The following is a 20,997-nucleotide window of genomic DNA, read 5'->3' as shown; positions in this document are numbered from 1 at the left end:
AGGAGTAGGCCACTCGGCCCCTCGAGCCTGCTCCACCTTTCAATAAGTTCCCGGCTGATCTGATTGAATCCTCAACTCCACCGAGACCCCTTAGAAAATACATCAGAGGAGATAGTAATAATATTCTTTATTATTATAATCTTTATTATTGTTACAAATAGGCTTACATTAACACTGCAATGAAAATCCGCTAGTCGCCCCACGCCGGCACCTGTTCAGGTACACAGAGGGAGAATTCAGAATGTCCAATTCACCTAACAAGCACATCTTTTGGGACTTGTGGGAGGAAACCCACGCAGTTTTGGGGAGAACGTGGAGACTCCGCACAGACAGTGACCCAAGCCGGGAATTGAACCCGGGTCCCTGGAGCTGTGAAGCAACAGTGCTAACCACCATGTGCCTCCACGCCGCTGTTTCAGTTATGGGGAACAAGGAAATGGCAGAGGAGTTTGTTTTTTGTTTAATATTTTTATTCTCCTTTTTCACATTTTCTGCCAAATTTACACCCACCAACAATAAACAATAATCAGCAACAAATATGTCAATCCCCATAACAATAACAACAATCCCATCCCCCCACCAACCCCCAAACATCAGCCCGCATGTTTACATAAACAAATGACAAAAAGGAATCTGGGATTACCCATAGTCACCCTTAATACAAGCAGCCCCCCTCCCCCAACCCTCTCCCCCCCCCCATTCCCCCCAACTAATGTTCGATGTTATCCAGTTCTTGAAAGTGCTTAATGAATAATGCCCATGACTTGTAGAACCCCTCCATCCTTCCCCTCAATTCAAACTTAACCTTCTCACAGGTCAAGTATTCCAACAGGTCCCCCCGCCACGCCAGGGCACAGGGTGGAGAAGCTGCTCCCAGCAGGATCCGCCTTCAGGCGATCAACGAGACGAAGGCTACAATATCTTCTTCTGCCCCCGTTTCCAACCCTGGCTGATTTGACACCCCGAATATGGCCTCCCGGAGATCCGGGTCCAGTTTCACGTGCACCACTTTAGAAATTACCCTAAAAACCTCCTTCCAGTACTCCTCTAGCTTTGGACAGGAACAAAACATATGAACGTGATTCGTGCCCCCTCCCCCTCCCCCCCCCCACCCCCTCCCGCAACGCTCACACACATCCTCTACTCCTTCAAAAAATCGGCTCACCCTCACCCTCGTGAGGCGTGCTCTGTATACCACCTTCAGCTGTATCAGCCCCAACCTCGCACATGAGGTAGAGGCATTTACTCTCCGGAGCACCTCACACCAGAACCCCTCTATAACCTCTCCCAACTCTTCCTCCCACTTTGCTTTGATCCCTTCCAGTGGTGCCTTAGCCTCTTCCAAAATATCTCCGTACACCGCTGACACTACCCCCTTCTCCAGTACCCTGATCGTCAGCACCTCCTCCAGCAATGTGGAGGCCGGTTCCTCCGGGAAGCTCTATCTCCTTCCTGGCAAAATCTCGAACCTGCATGTATCTAAACATTTCTCCCTGCTCCAGCCCATACTTAGCTTCCAGCTCCCTCAATCCTGCAAACCGACCTCTAAGAAACAAATCTTTTAGCGTCTTGATCCCCTTCTCTTCCCATTTCCGAAAACTTCCATCCCACCTCCCTGAACACGCTGATGTGTCTGCAGATGCGGTAACTGAGTGAATCCCTTTCCACACTCAGAGCAGATGAATGGGCTCTCCCCGGTGTGAACACACTGGTGTCTCAGCACGTGTGCAGACCGAGTGAATCCTTTCCCACACTCAGAACAGGAGAACAGCCTCTCCCCAGTGTGAACTCACCTGTGTTCCTGCAGGCTGCATGAATGAGTGAAAGCCTTCTCACACTCAGAACAGATGAAAGGCCTCTCCCCAGTGTGTACTCGCTGGTGTGTCAGTAGAGTCGGTAAAGCACCGAATCCCTTACCACACACGGAGCAGGTGAACGGCCTATCTCCAGTGTGAACTCGCTTGTGTCGCAGCAGTTTAGATGAATCACTGAATCCCTTCCCACAATCCGAGCAAGTGAATGGCCTTTCCCCAGTGTGAATTCGCTCATGTTTATACAGGTCTGATGAATTACTGAATCTCTTTACACACTGAAAGCACGTGAATGGTCTCTCCCCAGTGTGAACCCGCTGGTGTTTATACAGGTCTGATGAATTACTGAATCTCTTTACACACTGAGAGCAAGTGAATGGTCTCTCCCCAGCGTGAGCCCGCTGGTGTTTATACAGGTCTGATGAATTACTGAATCCCTTCCCACGCTCAAGGCAAGTGAACGGCCTCTCCCCGGTGTGAATTCGCTGGTGGGATTGCAACGTGGATAAATGACTCAAACCGCATCCACACTCAGGGCAGATGAACGGTCTCTCCCCAGTGTGACTGCGGTAATGAGCCTCCAGTTGTGACGGGTATTTGAATCTCTTGCCACAGTCCCCACATTTCCATGGTTGCTGCATGCAGTATGTGTCTCTCTCCAGGTCCGATGATCAGTTGAAACCTTGTCTTCATAGCGAACACGTGTATGGATTTTCCCATCTCTGAATGAAGCGATGTTTCTTTGGGCTGTGTAGCTGGTTAAAGCTCATTCAATATCTGCACTGGGACACTCTCACTCAGGTATGTGTGTCTTGGTACTTTTCAGATTGCAAAGTTGCTGAAAATCCTTTGAAGCCAACAGATGAGACAAACTTTTCTTCTTCTGGATTCAAAGTCTGATAATATTCAGCCCCAAAGAGTCGAGTGACTCTGTCAGATCGTGTTGTGATGTCTGAGATATCTGACTGGACTTCGTCCTCTTCTAATATACTGTAAAAACAATTTACAAAATACATCACTGTCAGTGCAGGATAGAAATTCAGAACAGACAATTCTAGTTGCCATGGAACATTCTTTCGTCTCTTGTTCCCCAAAAGCTGTGAATCTCCATCGCACACATTCTCCCTCCATTCTCGCTCCGTTTTTCCCAGTAAATACTCAATAATACCGCACTAAAAATGTGTGTAATATACAGGACTTGATTACAGGACTGGAGACTGATGGGGCTGTGAGGGAGATAGTTATTTCAACAGTGAGATGTGAGAGATCTGCAACTCGCTGCCTATGAGGGTGGAGGAAGCACAGACGATCATCATTTCAAAATAAAAGTGTGAGGAAATAAACTTGCAGAGTAATGGGGATATCGAGGGGGGAATGTGACTGATTGGATTTCTCTACAAAGTCGGCATGGATTGGGTTACTGAATGGAATCCAAGTGTCGTAATCATCATAGAATTTATATCATAGAATTTACAGTGCAGAAGGAGGCCATTCGGCCCAGCGAGTCTGCACCGGCTCTTGGAAAGAGCACCCTACCCAAGGTCAACACCTCCACCCTATCCCCATAACCCAGTAACCCCACCCAACACTAAGGTCAATTTTGGACACTAAGGACAATTTATCATGGCCAATGCACCTAACCTGCACATCTTTGGACTGTGGGAGGAAACCGGAGCACCCGGAGGAAACCCACGCACACACGGGGAGGATGTGCAGACTCCGCACAGACAGTGACCCAAGCCGGAATCGAACCTGGGACCCTGGAGCTGTGAAGCAATTGTGTTATCCACAATGCTACCGTGCTGCCCTAAATAAATGTGTCAAGCTGAGGGAGCAAATGTCTTTAAGGGAGAGAGAGAGCTGGGTCAACCTTTCCAGAATCTGCACCCTCCCTGGATTCACTTTCTTTCCCTTCAGTTGCTCCGAGTCGCCAATTGAAGGTGAGAATGAGAAAAGAAATGGAAAGGGGGAGAAAATAAAGTGTTTTACTCACAGATGTTGGGGACAGGAGGAGGTTTCAGTCTGTGGGGAGCTCAATCTTCATTCACTCAAAGTCCGCCTTCTGATTAGCTGGAGGATCAGAGTCCTTCCGGTCCACCAACTTTTGCTATTGGTTAATATCGTAACAGGACGTTCAGGGGGGTGGGCTCGACTCTGCACCACATGCGCAGCTTCCCTCTCTTGAACATGCATAGGCCTGGGTCGCGGGCACGGTGGATAGAGCGGTTTCACCAACGCTGGGGATTGTGGGAGATGCGGCCGTCATTACTCATCCAAAGCCCAGTCTCCAAACTCCTCGGTGACAAGTAGCGGTGGGAGGGCATTGACCCCACACTGATACAACGTACACGTGGGTAGTCACTGGATTTGATTGCGAGCTCCCCTTCGCAAAACAGTTTGTTAACTCTAGGTGTAAAGATTTAGATACATGTGTGACATATTGGGGAGGGCAATAAGTGAATGTGAAACTGAACCCGAGAGTCAGCACCTTCAGGGGAGGAGAATTGTGGATAAGCAGCAGGAGTAATTCTGGTGGGAGGATTATTTCTTAATTTCTATCCTGTACTGACAGTGATGACGTTTGCAAACTCATTCATCAGATGGGTGGATTTGAAGACAGAAATTGCAAGCCAGGCACCTCGTTGTCATCTGACAGATTCACTTAATTCATCAGGATCTGAATATCATGAACCATTGAATCTAGAAGGAGAAATTATGATCTGTCAGCTTTCAAATAATTTAAATATTACTTTCACTGGAAAGGCACAAGGACTCATCCAAGTGAGAGTTCCACTGCACTGACTGTGCAAAGCCTGAAATATTATCACAACATTCACATTGAGGAGAAACCTTTCCTGGTGTTCTGTATGTGGATGAAACTTCAACTGAGCATTGAACCTGAAGAGACACAAGGACACACACCAACGGAGGAACAATCATCAAGGTCCCCGATAATTTTAATGTCAATTGGGAGAATCAGATTCGCAAAAATATCCTAAAAAATGGGTTCAGAGTCTTTTTGGAACAATTTCTTGGAGCCATACATTTTAGAGCCAACCAGGGAGCAGACTATCCTCGATCTGGTAATGTGCAACAAGACAGGATCGTGATGGAGCCTCTAAGTCACATTGATCATAATATAATAAAATTCCACTTTCAGTTTGAAGGTGAGAAGTGCTGGTCTAAGGGCGGCACAGTGGAGCAGTGGTTAGCATAGCTGCCTCATGGCGCTGAGGACCTGAGTTCGATCCCGGCCCCGGATCACTGCCCATGTGGAGTTTACACATTCTCCCCATGTCTGTGTGGGTCTCACCCCCACAACCCAAAGGTGTGCAGTGTAGGTGGATTGGCCACGTTAAATTGCCTTTTAATTGGAAAAAAAAGAATGGGGTACTCTAAATCTTTTTTAAAAGTGCTGGCCTAAGTTAAAAACTAAATAAAGAGAACTCTGAAGGGTATGAAGGGAGAGCTGGCGAAAGCGAACTTGGGAAACTAGGTTGAAAATTGGGACATCAGTATGGAAGTGGGTGACTTTGAATAACTCTCAGCAAACATTTATGCCAGAGAGAAAGAAAGGCTGTTTGAGAAGAATGCATCATCCATGGTTAAATAAGGAAGTCAAGGAATGTATTAAATTGAAAGAAACACCATCAAAATCTACAAAGGTTAGTGTTCATTCAAAAGTTGGGCAGATTTTAGAATCAGCAAAGAATGAGTAAAAGATAAGAAACAGGCAGAAATTAGAGTATGAGGGTAAACATTCTCGGACTACAAAAGTAGATAGTAAAGGTTTCTGCAAGTATTTGAAGAGGAAAAGAGTGACTAAATCCAGGTTGGTCCTCTGGAGAGTGAGCCTGGGAAATTGATCATGGAAAACAAAGAAATGATGGAGGCTTGAAACAGGTATTTTGTGTCTATCGTCACGGTACCAGACCGAGAACAATTCACAAAGATAATTGAAAATCGAGAGGTAATAGGGAGGGAGGAACACAGAACAATCACCAGAGAAAAGATGCCAGGAAAACTATTGAACCTAAAGGCTGACAAGTCCCCAGGACTGGGTGACCTGCATTCTTGGGCTTTAAAAAAAGTGGTGGCAAAGAGAGTAGATGTATTGGTTATAATCCCACAAAATTCCTTAGATTCTGGAAAGGTCCCAGTGGATTGGAAAATAGAGAATGTAACACCTCTATTCCAGAAAGGAGGGAGGCAGAAAGCAGGAAACTATAGGCCAGTTAGCCTAACATGTGTGACAGGGAAAGTGCGAGAATCCATTATCAAGGAGGTTACAGCAGATTACTTAGAAAATGTAAACATTATTACTTTTTATTTATAACGAGAACTACCATGAAATATGCAGTAAATGCAACTGGTTAACTACAAGTTAATACCTAATACCCACATCAACCTGCCCCACCCTCTCTCTCTCATACACACACACACAAGACAGACAACCGCAAAGGGGTGGAAAGGGGCAAAAAAATTCAAAATTGGAGGAAAGAGTCTTTCTTCACAACAAGCTTGCAGATTAAAGTCTTTGGTTTGCAGTCTGTAATGATCTTCTTTGGAGATTCATTCATTCAGGTACTCTCTACATTAAAAATGCAGGAGTCAAACCTTTTCTGGAGAGACACCTTAGTTCACGTCAAACTTTGCTTTCAGTTTGTAGTTTGTCTTTCGGTCCCTGTAGTCTCAGAAGTACAGCACCCACCAGGCTATCTGGAGAGAGAGCCAGCCCTCACAATGGCCTTCTGGGGAGAGTTAGCTGGACCTTTTTGGAGAGAGTTAGATGTATCAGCGTGCTGCCAGAGTCAAAACTGATACCAAAGTGATATCTTGGGACTCGGAAAAGCGTTCTAGTGGAATAATATCCAATCACCACCTGTTACTGGACAGATCACAGATCTTTGGGCCAATTCATTGGCAACCGGCCAAATCAATCAAATGGACGTTTCATTATGAGATATGCAAGACATAAATCACCAACGTTCAATCCATCCCCATTATACAAGTTACCTACCCAGTCTTTATATTGGTAACTAGTCAGCCCTTAAACCCATGACAAAGCATCTGCAATCACATTATCCTTTCCAGGAATATGTACAATTGTAACATTGAACTGTTGTAATAATAAACTCCAATGGAATAATCTTGCGTTCCAGGTTTTAAACTTCTCTACAAATGCAAATAGATTATGGTCTGTGTAACAATGCTTTGCTGATTGTCATGTTGGACATGTACTACGAAGTGCTAAAGGGCTAGTCGCAAGGCCAAGGCTCAATGATGGAATACTTTCTTTGGCACAGACTGAATTTGTTTCTAAAAATACCTCCCTAGCCTCTTTATTCCTTCATTGTTGTCCTGTAGTAGCACTGCCCCTACTCCCAGGTCACTGGCATTTGTGGCCATTTTAAATGGTCTGGAAATGTCTGGGATGGCCAGCAATGGTTCGCCCACCAACATGGATGTTAATCTGTCAAACTCTACTTGGCGTTCTGTGGATCATTGCATTTTTAATTGTTTCCGCTACATATCGAACGTGCTTTTTATTTCAGTTTCTAACTGAGGAGGATTTTGCTTTATTAGTTCAGAATTTCTGATGTTTACTTCATGATTTGTTAACCGAGTGCCGCTTGGTGCTTCCATTCAATTCTATTCATACCCTTTCAGCATCTTTGTTATATCTGCCCCTTTCTGGGTGTCGTGCAATGTAAAGATGTGGAGATGCCAACATTCGACTGGAGTGGGCTCAGTAAGAAGTCTTACAACACTAGGTTAAACTCAAACAGGTTTGTTTCGAATCATTAGCTTTTGGAGCACAGCTCCTTCATCACCTGATGAAGGAGCTGTGTTCTGAAAGCACGTGTAATGTAATCAGTCTTTTCTGATTGTCCAATAAATGTTTATCCATATTTCAAAGATTTGCTACAGTCAAACAAAAAGCACTATTGTCAATGCTGAGGGAAATATTTGGTTCATTTTAAATCCATAAACACTCTCCAACCCCTCCAGCTTTACATGCTCTCTTTTCTTGCACATGGTTACTTTCAGAAATAAGAACCATTCTTTGTTTTACAGCTTCTACCTCCTCTTTGGAGTTTTCGTAATCACAACTCTTATCCCGATCTAGCAATACAGACCTTCAGAATCAGAGGATAACACATTGTTGGACCCATGCATTTTCTGGTTTTTGTTACCAGATGTGGTGACAGAATCACGACATAGGTCTCCATTCATCTTCCTCTTAGTTTTAAAAGATATTGATGACTGATTATTTCATCTCCTTTGCCATTTGCTCCCTTTAAGAGGCACTGTGGATCTTTAAAAGGATGTGGGTGAACCAGCTTAGTGCCACTTCACAGTCCTTACTGTCCTCGTCCTGACTAACTGATGCTGTGCTATCAAGCATACGTTGCTTCAAAGGAGGCATGCTGTGGGAAATATTTCCCCTGAAGGGGATAGCAATGGATTTACTACAAGGGACTTTAACAAATCACTTTTAGAAAAGTCCAATTCACTTTCTTCCTCCAATTTTCTGCCTTCGTTCCGAGCTCTGGGAGAATTACTTGTCATTGGCACAAGATCAGTTAGTGACAGGTCTATTTGGTAATAGCTGTTCATCATCACTCCATAATCAGAAGCAAAATTGAATTTGGTACTCTCGTCTGTCTCTTCATCATTGTCACTACTATTAAATTCAAACTCCTCTTTCCTATGGTCACCTTCAGTCTTAGAATTCTGAGAATCTGGTTCACTGTTTGATCTGTGATTAACATCTTTCAACATTTTTCTTTGAGCAATTTAATGCCCAATGAGTTTTCTTAATTCCCACATGCCCTACTGTTGGTATTTCATGTGATAACTGCAGTAATTCTCTCAGACCCTCTGTTATCATGGATGAATCTACAACCGTCACTCCTGCCAAATCTATTCCGTCCACTGGGAATTTCTCAGCCAGCCCAACAACTACTGGACCTGACACAAGATCACACTCCAATTGTACTTTATACAATGGGACTGGAATACAATCTCCACTTTTCCCATTCACTAATTCCTCAGCTTTCATTGAGTCTCTGAAAGAAGAAACAAATCCTTCTCCAGTAAGAGAGTTTGTGTAACCCCCCTGTATCCCTTAAGATTGTTATGGGTTTGGCACATGTTGGACATGTAAAGTCACAGTTTGTGGCTTAAGAAAAGTAGTGGGAAAACAGACTCAATCAAACAGGATAAGCCAGTGGGTTTTATTAAAGTGGGAGGAAAAAACATTGTCCCAGTGGAAAAGTGCAACAGAGTGTAGAGCCTATTGAGAGGTTGGTGGATAAGCAGGTAACAGAACTTTTTAAGGATATTTGTGAGGGTGAGGTTTACTCGTGTGTACAAGGTGGAGTAGGTAAGGAGATTCAGATCTTGAGGGATACAGGAGCAAGTCAATCTTTTTTTTAATAAACATTTTATTGAGGCATTTATGGTATTACAACGACAACAAAATAAACAATGTCCATGTAAATATAAACATAGTGCAAAAGCCGTCTTTCACCCTTACAGGGACCACCTTTACTAACCCCCTACTCTAAACTAAGCGAACCCCCAATCCCCCCTCACTGCCCCCCCCCCCCACCCCCCGCCTTCTGCTGATGGTTAATTTTCCCCAAAGAAGTCGACGAACGGCTGCCACCTCCGGGCGAACCCTCACACTGACCCTCTCAAGGCGAACTTGATTTTCTCCAAACAGAGAAAGCTAGCCATGTCAGTTAGCCAGGTCTCCGTCTTCGGGGGCTTTGGGTCCCTCCAGGCTAATAGTATCCGTCTCTGGGCTACCAGGGAAGCAAAGGCTAGAACGTTTGCCTCTTTCTCCTCCTGGATTCCCGGGTCTTCCGACATTCCAAAAATCGCCACCTCTGGACTCGGTGCCACCCTTGTTTTTAACACCTTGGACATGACATCCGCAAACCCCTGCCAGAATCCCCTAAGCATCGGGCATGCCCAGAACATATGGACATGGTTCGCTGACCCTCCTGCACACCTTGCGCACTTATCTTTTACCCCAAAGAACCTGTTCATACGGGCCACTGTCATGTGGGCCCGGTGAATGACCTTAAATTGTAGCAGGCTGAGCCTGGCACATGTTGTGGACGTATTGACTCTACTCAACCCGTCCGGCCAGAGACCATCCTCTATCTCTCCTCCTAACTCCTCTTCCCATTTGTGTTTCAGCTCCTCAGTCTGCGTCTCCTCTGACCCCATAAGTTCCCTATTAATGTCCGAAACCCTCCCTTCTCCCATACACATTCTGGAAACTACCCTGTCCTGTATCCCCCTTGGTGGTAGGAACGGGAAGGTTGAGACCTGCCTGCGTACAAAGTCCCGTACCTGGAGGTACCTAAACTCATTTCCCCTCCCCAATCCAAATTTCTCCTCCAGCTTTCTCAGGCTAGAAAAGCTCCCCTCCATAAACATATCTCCCATCCTCTCAATCCCTGCACTCTGCCAACTCCGGAACCCTCCATCTAACCTTCCCGGGGCAAACCGGTGATTATTACAGATTGGAGACCACACCAATGCTCCCTCCACTCCCACATTCCTCCTCAATTGCCCCAGACCATCAGGGCCGCCACCGCCACGGGCTAGTGGAGTACTGTGCCGGCGGGAATGGCAGAGGCGCCGTTATCAATGCCCCCAAACTGGTGCCGTTGCATGATGCCGCCTCCACACGCTCCCATATCGACCCTCCCCCCCCCACCACCCACTTCCTGATCATGGCTATATTCACCGCCCAATAATAATTACTAAAGTTCAGCAGCGCCGGCCCGCCCTTCCCCCGGCTCCGCTCAAGCATCCACTTTTTTACTCGCGGAGTTTTACTCACCCATACAAAGCCAGTAATCACCTTATTGACCCGTTTATAGAAGGACCATGGAATAAAGATGGGGAGACACTGAAACACAAACAGGAATCTCGGGAGGACCGTCATTTTCACTATCTGCACCCTCCCAGCTAGTGACAACGGAAGCGCGTCCCACCTTCGGAAATCGCCCTTCATTTGGTCTACTAATCGGGCCAAATTTAACTTGTGTAGCCGTTCCCATTCCCGCGCCACCTGAATGCCTAGGTATCAAAAGCTTCCCCCTACCACCCTAAACGGCAGCTCCCCCAATCACCTCTCCTGACCTTTGCCTGGATCACAAACATCTCACTTTTCCCCATATTCAGTTTATAACCCGAAAACAGGCCAAATTCCCCCAGAATCCTCATAATTTCTTCCATCCCCTCTAGTGGGTCCGAAACATATAGGAGCAGGTCGTCTGCATATAGAGAGACTCTGTGTTCCACTCCCCCCCCGGACCATCCCCTTGAGGCTCTCAGTGCAATTGCCAGCAGCTCTATGGCCAACGTGAACAGGAGTGGGCATCCCTGTCTCGTCCCCGATGCAGCCTGACATAGTCCGATGTTGACCTGTCCGTCCGTAGCTCGCAACCTGATACAACTGCCTGACCCAGTCAATAAAGCCCCGCCCTAATCCAAACCACCCAGTACCTCCCGCAGATATCCCATTCCACCCAATCAAATGCCTTCTCTGCATCCATTGCGACCACTACCTTCACGTCCCTACCTTCTGGGGGCATCATAATCACATTTAACAACCTTATATTGGCCGCCAACTGCCTACCCTTAACAAATCCCGTCTGGTCCTCCGCAATCACGGCCGGAACGCAGTCTTCAATCCGAGAGGACAAGATTTTGGCCAGCAGTTTGGCGTCCACATTTAGTAGGGATGACCTATAGGTTCCGCATAGCTCTGAGCCCTTGTCCCGCTTCAGGATCAATGAGATAGTGGCCTGTGACATCGTCGGGGGAAGCACCCCAGGTTCCCTTGCCTCATTGTATGTCCCCATCAACAGCCACCCCAATAGCCCAGAGAACCTTTTACAGAACTCCACTGGGTACCCGTCTGGCCCCGGGACTTTACCCGACTGCATGGCCTTCAGTCCCTCTGCTATTTCCTCCAACCCAATCGGGGTCCCCAGCCCTTCCCCAAACCACCTGTCCACCTTGGGGAACTTCAGCCCCCCCTAAAAAGTGCCTCATTCCCTCCGGCCCAGCTGGGGGTTCCGACCCATACAACCTGCTGTAAAACTCCTTGAACGCCTTATTCACCCCTGCTGAGTCTCCGACCACGTTTCCGTCCCCATCCTTTACTTTCCCTCTCTTCCTGGCTGCCTCCCTCTTTCTAAGCTGCTGTGCAAGCATTCTGCTGGCCTTCTCACCATGTACATATATCGCCCCCTCACATTCCTCAGCTGCTCCATCACCTTCCCTGTAGTTAACAAGCCGAACTCCGCCTGTAGCCTCTGTTGCTCCCTTAGAAGCCCTGCCTCTGAGTTCTCCGCATACCTCCTGTCAACCTGCAGTATCTCCTTTATCAGTCCGTCCGTCTCTTGCTCTGTCGGCTTTCTCTCTGTGGGCCCGTATCGAGATCAGCTCCCCTCTAACCACCGCCTTCATTGCCTCCCAGGCACCACCGCCGAAACCTCACCTGTGTCATTGATTTCCAGGTAGTTCTGAATATATTTGAGCAAGTCAATCTTTAATGGTGAGAAATGGTTTGGGAGGAGTTTTGGCAGAAAATGTGGTCATTTGTGGAATATGGGGTTGGTTTAGCACAGTGGGCTAAATAGCTGGCGTGTAATGCAGAACAATGCCAGCAGCACGCGTTGAATTCCTGTACCGGCCTCCCCGAACAGGCGCCGGAATGTGGCAACTAGGGGCTTTTCACAGTAACTTAATTGAAGCCTACTTGTGACAATAAACGATTATTATTATTATTTAGTGGTGAGAGCAGCAGTGTGCCACTATGTAAGGTATGGCGAGAGAGTTCAGTGAAAAGTGGTGAAGTGGTAGTAGGAGTAAAAGAAAAATTACCTTTTTAGGATAAGATTTATCCTAGATAATAATATACCTGGATCACAGGTGGGAGTGCAACCTACTATGGTTGAAAAGCCAGTGGAAAGTGGAACTGAGATGTTGCAAGAAATAGATCCAGGAGTGTTTCCTGATTGTGTGGTAATCAGATCACAAAACCACTGGTTAAGACAGGAGGAAGATAATTTGAGGAGTGCCAATAGGGAGGCTGAGGTTCAGTTGTCAGAAAACATGTTTGATCAGATGGTTGGTAAAAACAAGAGCAGGTGGTGGATGAAGTGGATAATTTTAGTTCAAGCAAGTTGGTTCAATGGGGAGAATGTGCAGATCCGCAGACAGTGACCCAAGCTGGGAATCGAACCTGGGTCCCTGGTGCTGTGATGCAACAGTGCTAACCACTGTGCTACCATGCCACACCGGTAGTGACACAAGAGGTGATTATACTAGTATCTGGTCAGGACTGGAGCTGTCTCACAGTTTTATAGAGAGCATCGTCTGTGGTGGAGGCTGAAGAGCTTGTACAAATGTAGCCAGAATGTTCAGCAAACGTTTGCATGCACTGACTGTTGTTTTGCACTGTCCAAATGCACCAGCACTTACCCATTATTTTTGGCTATCCTCAACAGACACAGAACACAAAGCAGCTGATAAATGTGAAGAACAGATGATGAATGCTGCAGCATCGATAGCAACCTGTCTTACCATCAAGAGAAGAATTCTGCTGTCAGAGCCAGGCAACTACATATCACTGAATTGTGTTTTTTTTTAAATTTTGAGTATCCAATTATTTTTTCTAATTAAGGGGCAATTTAGCATGGCCAATCCACCTATCTTGCACATCTTTGGGTTGTGGGGGTGAGACCCACGCAGACACGGGGAGAATGTGCAAACTCCACACGGACAGTAACCCAGGGCCAGGATCGAACCTGGGACCTCGGCGCCGTGAGGCAGCAGTGCTGACCACTGTGCCACCATTCTGTGCATTTATCACTGAATTGTTGATGAAGCTTTTCTTGTGTAATCTTGGGAGGCCACCCTGACCGTTGAAATCTCTCTCGCTCGAAGTAGTGGTTAAATTTATGCTAATGACTGTGACATGTGAGAAGACTAAAATGGACTATACTCACGTGTATGTTAGCCTGTTGAAAAATGTAAAATGTTATTATAGATTATAAGTTGCATGTAATCAGAAGAAATGTTTAAAGTTAAAAAGTTTTTAGAAAAATAAAGCCATCTGCGGACGTTGCTGGTTCATTTTTTTAAAGGGGAAGCTGTGACGATTGGAAGATTTTAGGAAAATTGGATCATAAATGTATTGGGCAATTTCAGGGTTAAAAGCGTGGGGTTAGAGTGTGATTCACTGCAGAGGTCCTGTTTTCATTTTAAAGAAGGATCCTGTTTGGCAGGGCCTGGGTGTTTTTAGTAGCCAGAAGGTGAAATTGACAAAGGAATGTGTTTTTTCAGTCTGGACTAATGGACTGTGGTCTGACTGGGAAAGTATTTGTGGAATGAATGTACTTTGCAGCTGTCAGAGATCATTTGTTTTCCAGCTTAGGGAGACGAGGTCATTGCTGGGTGCAACCAAGGAAGTCAGAAAGAAATTTTAAAAATCTTTAAAGATCAGTTTTTGGAGAAAGGTTTGGAGAGAGGAGTTGAATTCTGGGTCCACAATTCTCCCACAGTGAGACAGATTGAGAGCTGTATCTTTCTTTTCCTGTTGTTTAATGGGGGATTGAGTAGTAGTGCTTAAATGGGTAATTGTAAGCTGTTGTTTTTGGGTGTGAAGTTAAAATGTTTAATATTGTAGCCACAATAAAGTTTTCTTTTAAACATAACCAAACCCTATTTCTTCATGCAATCACTCCTGGAACGAATCATTCTTTCCGCAGCCTTACAAATAAACTGAAATATTGGGGTCCTGTATCCCAGCCACTGTTGGGGTCTGGTCTGGGATCGGAACAGTGACCGATGTAACAATTGGTTGGAGGTCCATTTCCCATTCAGTCCTCCAGCACGGTAGCATTGTGGATAGCACAATTGCTTCACAGCTCCAGGGTCCCATGTTCGATTCCCGGCTTGGGTCACTGTCTGTGCGGAGTCTGCCCATCCTCCCTGTGTGTGCCTGGGTTTCCTCCGGGTGCTCCGGTTTCCTCCCACAGTCCAAAAATGTGCAGGTTAGGTGGATTGGCCATGATAAATTGCTCTTAGTGTCCAAAATTGCCCTTAGTGTTGGGTGGGGTTCCTGGGTTATGGGGATAGGGTGGAGGTGTGGACCTTGGGTAGGGTGCTCTTTCCAAGAGCCGGTGCAGTCTCGATGGGCCGAATGGCCTCCTTCTACACTGTAATTTCTATGATGTATGCCACTCTATTAGTGCAACACCCATGGAAGTTTACCAACTGGGATGCAGGCCCCATTATTCTCAGCTAATTTCAGCCCTCAGCTCCGTCGCCTGGCTGTCATTGATATGAGCAGTAGAGAGACAGAAAGGTGCAGAGGAGCAAGTGGGAAAAACTTGTGGCTCGAAATCAACACTTCAACATTTGGCAGTTAAATCGATGTTATTTAATTATTAGATTGAGGCAAAGGTTAAAGTATAACTTTTCCTTTCTAACTAGTGTCTGCCTTGGCTCAGTGGGCAACTCTCTCACCTCTGGATCAGAAGGTTAAATCCCAGTTAGGGTCCTGTGGACAAAAACCAGTTCCAACATTCCTCGTCCCAGCACTGAGGGAGTGCTGCACTGTCAGAACAGCCTTCTTTCAAATAAGATGTTAAACTGAGGCCCTGTCTGCCCCTCTCAGGTGGATGTAAAAGTTCCCACAGCCACTATTTTGAAGAAGAGCAGGGGAGTTATCCCCGGTGTCCTGGTCAATATTTATCCCTCAGTCAACATCACTAAAAACAGATCATCTGCTCATTATCACATTGCTGTGTGTGGGATCTTGCTGTGTGTAAATTGGCTGCTGCGTTTCCTCCATTACAACAGTGACTACACTTGAAAAGTACTTCATTGGCTGTAAAGCACTTTGGGACATCCTGTGGTTGTGAAAGGTGCTATAGAAATGCAAGTTTTTAATTTGAAGATTAATGTTATCTGATCTTGTTATCTGGAACTTAATTGATTTCAGCTACCCACAAATTACCACTTAATAAATTCACTTTGGTTCGGATAAGACTTCAACCAATTAAGGCAAATTCAGAATCCTCTGGATAGTAAATTTTAAAAGTTTATTAAATGAAAAAGGTTTACTAAACAACTTTAAGACATTGACTTTTACAACTTTATGCGGGTGATCAGTCTGTAGAAGTGTAACCCTCTCTGGCTCCTTCTGTGACAGTAATTCTTGTGGAATTCAGCCTCGGGAGCCTGGCTCCTTCTTTGACAGTAATTTCCTTGGAACTCGGCCTCGGGAATCTTCAGTACTTGGCCTGCAAGGAAGACCTTCGGAACCTCTACTTTTATCCCCAAAGTGACCATTACCTCACGTCAGAGTTGGGCCTGTTGTAACATGATAATTGCTCAATTTGGTCACTAGATTAATTGAATTGGATCCCCAATTACTTATACTGCCTACTCTCATTATCTTAGACAGGAATACAATAGAACTGTTTCATACTATCCCTTTATCTGATTCTATACAATCCCTTATTCATACAGTTTCAAATGTTGAGGCTAATCTGAGCTTGAAGGTCTCTCTTGCCAGTACATTTATCTCCATTTTGTATTTTTTTACATACACATCAATTAAGATTGTACATTTTTACAGCAAATGTAAAAAGACTTTTAGTCTTTTCACTATAACTACTGATTCATGATGGATTCCTTAGCTGCAATTTGATTAAGCCTCACTAGGTATTACTGCTACTGCTGGTAGCTCATTAATACAGTAATCTAATTCATACATTTGGTTAATATAAGATACACTGGTTTAAAAAGACAGGTTGTGGAAAGCAATAGCTTTCTTTTTTACTAATCTTGATCAGGTGGAATAATAAGCTTATTCTTGAGCCAGACTTGGGTATAACATGGTAGCCCGCTGCTCATCAAAATACTTTCTTTGAATAAACAATTTATGCTAGCTCTGCAGTTTAGAAACATTTGGGTTGTACAATCTTAATTTATAAAAGAACAATTCAGCCATTACAATTTTATCGATTACATTGTTTCATGAATTCTCATCAACTGATTTGTGACTGGCTTCCAACATGAAATCCATATGTGATGAACAAAGAAATGTTGCATAATCGGTGCAAGACGCTGGATGTTAGAGTTTAAAATGGCTTCCTTGACCTTGTTACTTAAAGCCATAAATATGGTGGAAAAGTGATGGAATTATAAAATTAAATGGATTTCCCAGTCCTACCTACAGTTTTGTACATTACAACAATGACTACACTTAGCACTACACTCATTAAGCTTCACCCAATGTCTGTGTATTTACATTGTGTATTTATTGTATGTCCTCTGTTTTTCATGTATGCAACAATCTGCCTGGACTGTATGCAGAACAATACTTTTCACTGTACCTCAGTACAAGTAACAATATATCTAAATGTAAAATCTAAATCTTTTGGAGGCGCTGTGATACTATCGAAAATGATCTTTTTCTTTAGATTTTCCTCAAACTTCGTCCCATCATCAAAATGATTGACAAAGATTGAGCTTTAATTTTGAGCAATATTTTGATTCTTTCTGAAATTCTCAATGAAAATCCAAACACACTAGATCCTGAATAATTTGTTTTTAAAACACAGGCAAGTTGTTGTGATCAGGAGTGCGTTACCTGAAAAGGGTGCAAGAAACATAGTCAACTCTTTCTTTCAAAAGAAAATTGGACTATCTGGCATTAGCACGTTCGGCCAAATGGTCTCCCTCTGCGACCTGAGCCTCTTGTGCAGTTAACGGGAGTGGTTATAGTGGTAAAGGGACCCGAGTATAGATGGACCCAGGCGGCCTGTCAATAAGTCACCGAAGGCGAACATGCAGGTGCAGCAAGTTATTAGGAAGGTTAATGGGATATTGGCCTTTATCACAAGAGGATTTGAGTATAGGAGTAGTGAAGACTTGCTTCAATAGTATAGAACGTTGGTTAGACCACAGCTGGAGTACTGTGTGCAGTTTTACTCCCCCTACCTTAGGGAAGATATTATTGCCATAGAGGGACTGTAACGAAGATTCATTAGACTTGTTCTGAGCAAGATCGGACTGTCCTATGAAGAGAGATTGGGGAACCTGGGCCTCTTTTCTCCAGAATTTTGAAGAATGAGAGAGGATTTCATTGAAACTTACAAAATCCATAAAGGAATAGACAGGGTGGGTGCAGGTCTGATTTTTCCCCTGGTTGGAGAGTCTGGAACCAGGGGACACAATTTCAAAATAGGGGAAAGCCACTTAGGACCAGTCTCGGAGAGAATTTCTTTACTCGGGTGGTTGTGAATCTTTGGAATTCTCTACCCCAGAGGGCTGTGGGAGATCAGTCATTGAGTGTGTTTGAAGCAGAGACTGACAGATTTCTAAATCCCAATAACACAAAGGGATATGGGGATAGTGTGGGGGAAAAGGCATTGAAGTGAATGATCAGCCATGATCATATTGAATGTTGGAGCAGGCTCGATGGGCTGAATGGCTAACTTCTGTTCCTATTTTCCAATGTTCCAAAGGTAGGTAGGAAAGTAAATTGTGAAGAGGACATCAGGAGACTACAAAGTGATATAGATAGGTTAAGTGAGTGGGAAAAGATCTGCCAAATGGAGTATAGTGTGGGAAAATGTGAAATTGTCCATTTTGGCAGGAAGAATAAAAAAGCTTATTATCTAAATGGTGAGCGATTGCAGAGCTCTGAGACTCAGAGGGATCTGGGTGTCCAAGAGCATGAATCACAAAAGGCGAGTATACAGGTACAGCAAGTAATTAGGGAAGCTAAAAAGTAGGGAGGTTAACCTTCAGTTATACAGGCCATTGCTGAGACCACATCTGGAGCACTGTGTACAGTATTGCTCTCATTTAAGGAATGATGTCAATGTGTTGGAAGCAGTTCAGAGAAGGTTTACTGGACTCATACCTGGAATTGGAGGCTGGTCTTATGAGGAATGATTGGACAGGCTGGGCTTGTGTCCGATGGAGTTTAGGTGACTTGATTGAACTGTATAAGATCCTGAGGGGCCTTGACAGAGTGGATGTGGAAAGAACCTAGAAACTGGAGTCACTTTAAAAGTAATAACTTGTCCATTTAAGGCAGAGGAGAACTTTTTTCTCTCAGAGGATTGGGAGTCTTTGGAACTCTCTTCCTCAAAGGGCAGTGAAAACAGAGTCATAGAATCACAGAATTTACAGTGCAGAAGGAGGCAATTTGGCCCTTTGAGTTTGCACCGGCCCTTAGGAAAGAGCACCTGACTCCATCCTATCCCTGTAACCCAGCAACCCCACCTAACCTTTTTGGACACTGAGGGCAATTTATCATGGCCAATCCACCTGACCTGCACATCTTTGGACTGTGGGAGGAAACCGGGGCACCCGGAGGAAACCCACGCAGTCGCAGGGAGAACTTGCAGACTCCGCACAGACAGTGACCCAAGCCGGGAATTGAACCTTGGACCCTGGAGCTGTGAAGCAACGGTGCTAACCACTGTGCCACCGTGCTGCCCAATCTTTGAATATTTTGAGGGCAGAGTTGGATAGATGAATAAACAAGGGGTGAAAGGTTATCGGGGGCGGTTCAGTGGGAATGTGGAGTTGAGGTTACAATCAGATCAGCCGGGAACTTATTGAATGGTGGAGCAGGCTCGAGGGGCCGAGTGGCCTATTCCTGCTCCTAATTTGTATGTTATCACATCCTTTATAATAGATTGTAGCATTTTCCCTCCTACTGATGTCAGGCTCATGGGTCTGTGGTTCCCCGTTTTCTCTCTCCCTCCTCAAATAGTGGGGTTACATTTACCTCCTTCCAATCAGCAGGAACCATTCCAGAATCTATAGAATTTTGAAAGATGATCACCAATGTATCCACTATCTCTACAGCCGCCTCTTTCAACACTCTGGGATGTAGAGCAGCAGCTTTTGGGAATTTATTAACTTTCAATCCCATTAATTTCTCCAATACTACTTTCTCACTAATACTAATCTCTTTCAGTTCCTCGTGCTCACTCATCCCTTGGTTCTCCAGTGTTTTGGGGATGATTTCTGTACCTTCTTCTGTGAAGACAGACACACATTGCTTAGTTTCTCTGACATTTCCTTATTCCCCATTATAAACTCTCCTGTCTCTGTCTGGACTGGACCCACATTTGTCTTTGCTAATCTTTTCCTTTTCACATTCCTAGAGGAACTTTTCCAGTCGCTTTTTAGGTTTGCTCTCATACCCTATTTTCTCTCTCTTTAATAATAATATTAATAATCTTTATTGTCACAAGTAGGCTTACACTGAAATGAAGTTACCGTGAAAAGCCCCTCGTTGCCACATTCTAGCGCCTGTTCGGGTACACAGAGGGAGAGTTCAGAATATCCAATTTACCTAACAGCACGTCTTTTGGGACTTTATAAGTTTCTTGGTCCTTTGCTGAATTATAAATCAAGTACCCAATCCTCAGACTTACTACTATTTTGGCCACTTTCCATGGATCTAATGGAATCTTTAACTTTTCTTTGTTAGTCACGGTTGTATCACTTTTCCTGTTGGATTTTTGTTCTCAAAATTAATCTATATGTTACGTATACAGGTGAAATGAAAGTCGCCAAAGTCCCAGCGCTCCATAGTCTGCTCCCCCTTTGACAGAAGAGAGAGCTGACTGGTGGTGATTCAACCTGAGGGTCACCGCACGTCACCTGAGGGGCAATGTTGAGAAGGCTGGGCCTTCATGGATAAGCACAGCTGGTGCGGGAGTTGAAGCGGCACTGTTCATGTTGCTCTGCGTCAGAAGCATGCCATCCATCCAACTGAGCTAACTAATCCCCATGTAAATATGTAATTATTTCTTAAAGATTAGCTATTGCCTGTCTCCCATCAGTTTCCCAATCTATCACAGGTAACTTGCCTCTCATACCTTGACAGTTTCTTTCTGTGAAAGAACACCCACGTAACTTGAACAAAGGAACCATGTAACCATGAGGATCCATCTCCATGGCAACATAGCATGTTTTGGGGGATTGAAAAGAAAATTGACAACTAAATATCATCAAAAATCCAAACACCTTTTCACTCAGTGATCATTGTGCAATTTGAAGCCAGGTATTCGCAACAAGGCTCAATGAGCATCAGCCCTTTGACCAC

At 44.8% G+C, this 20,997-nt stretch overlaps 1 protein-coding gene across 1 annotated transcript in view; it reads right to left on the bottom strand.

The window, feature by feature from the left end:
- Positions 1–1,451: 1,451 nt before the first annotated feature.
- The window catches only part of LOC140417958 (uncharacterized), a 128,385-nt gene continuing 108,839 nt past the window's right edge, over positions 1,452–20,997 (bottom strand). Inside the window, 1 exon segment of the mRNA XM_072501389.1 lies at positions 1,452–2,119. Coding sequence (XP_072357490.1) covers positions 1,562–2,119 — 558 coding nt within the window. The 3' untranslated portion in view covers positions 1,452–1,561.

Source organism: Scyliorhinus torazame, chromosome 5 (assembly GCF_047496885.1).
Source record: "Scyliorhinus torazame isolate Kashiwa2021f chromosome 5, sScyTor2.1, whole genome shotgun sequence".
Classification (NCBI taxonomy): domain Eukaryota; kingdom Metazoa; phylum Chordata; class Chondrichthyes; order Carcharhiniformes; family Scyliorhinidae; genus Scyliorhinus; species Scyliorhinus torazame.
Note: the sequence above shows the minus strand (reverse complement) of the source record. Positions and strands in the feature narration are given on the sequence as shown.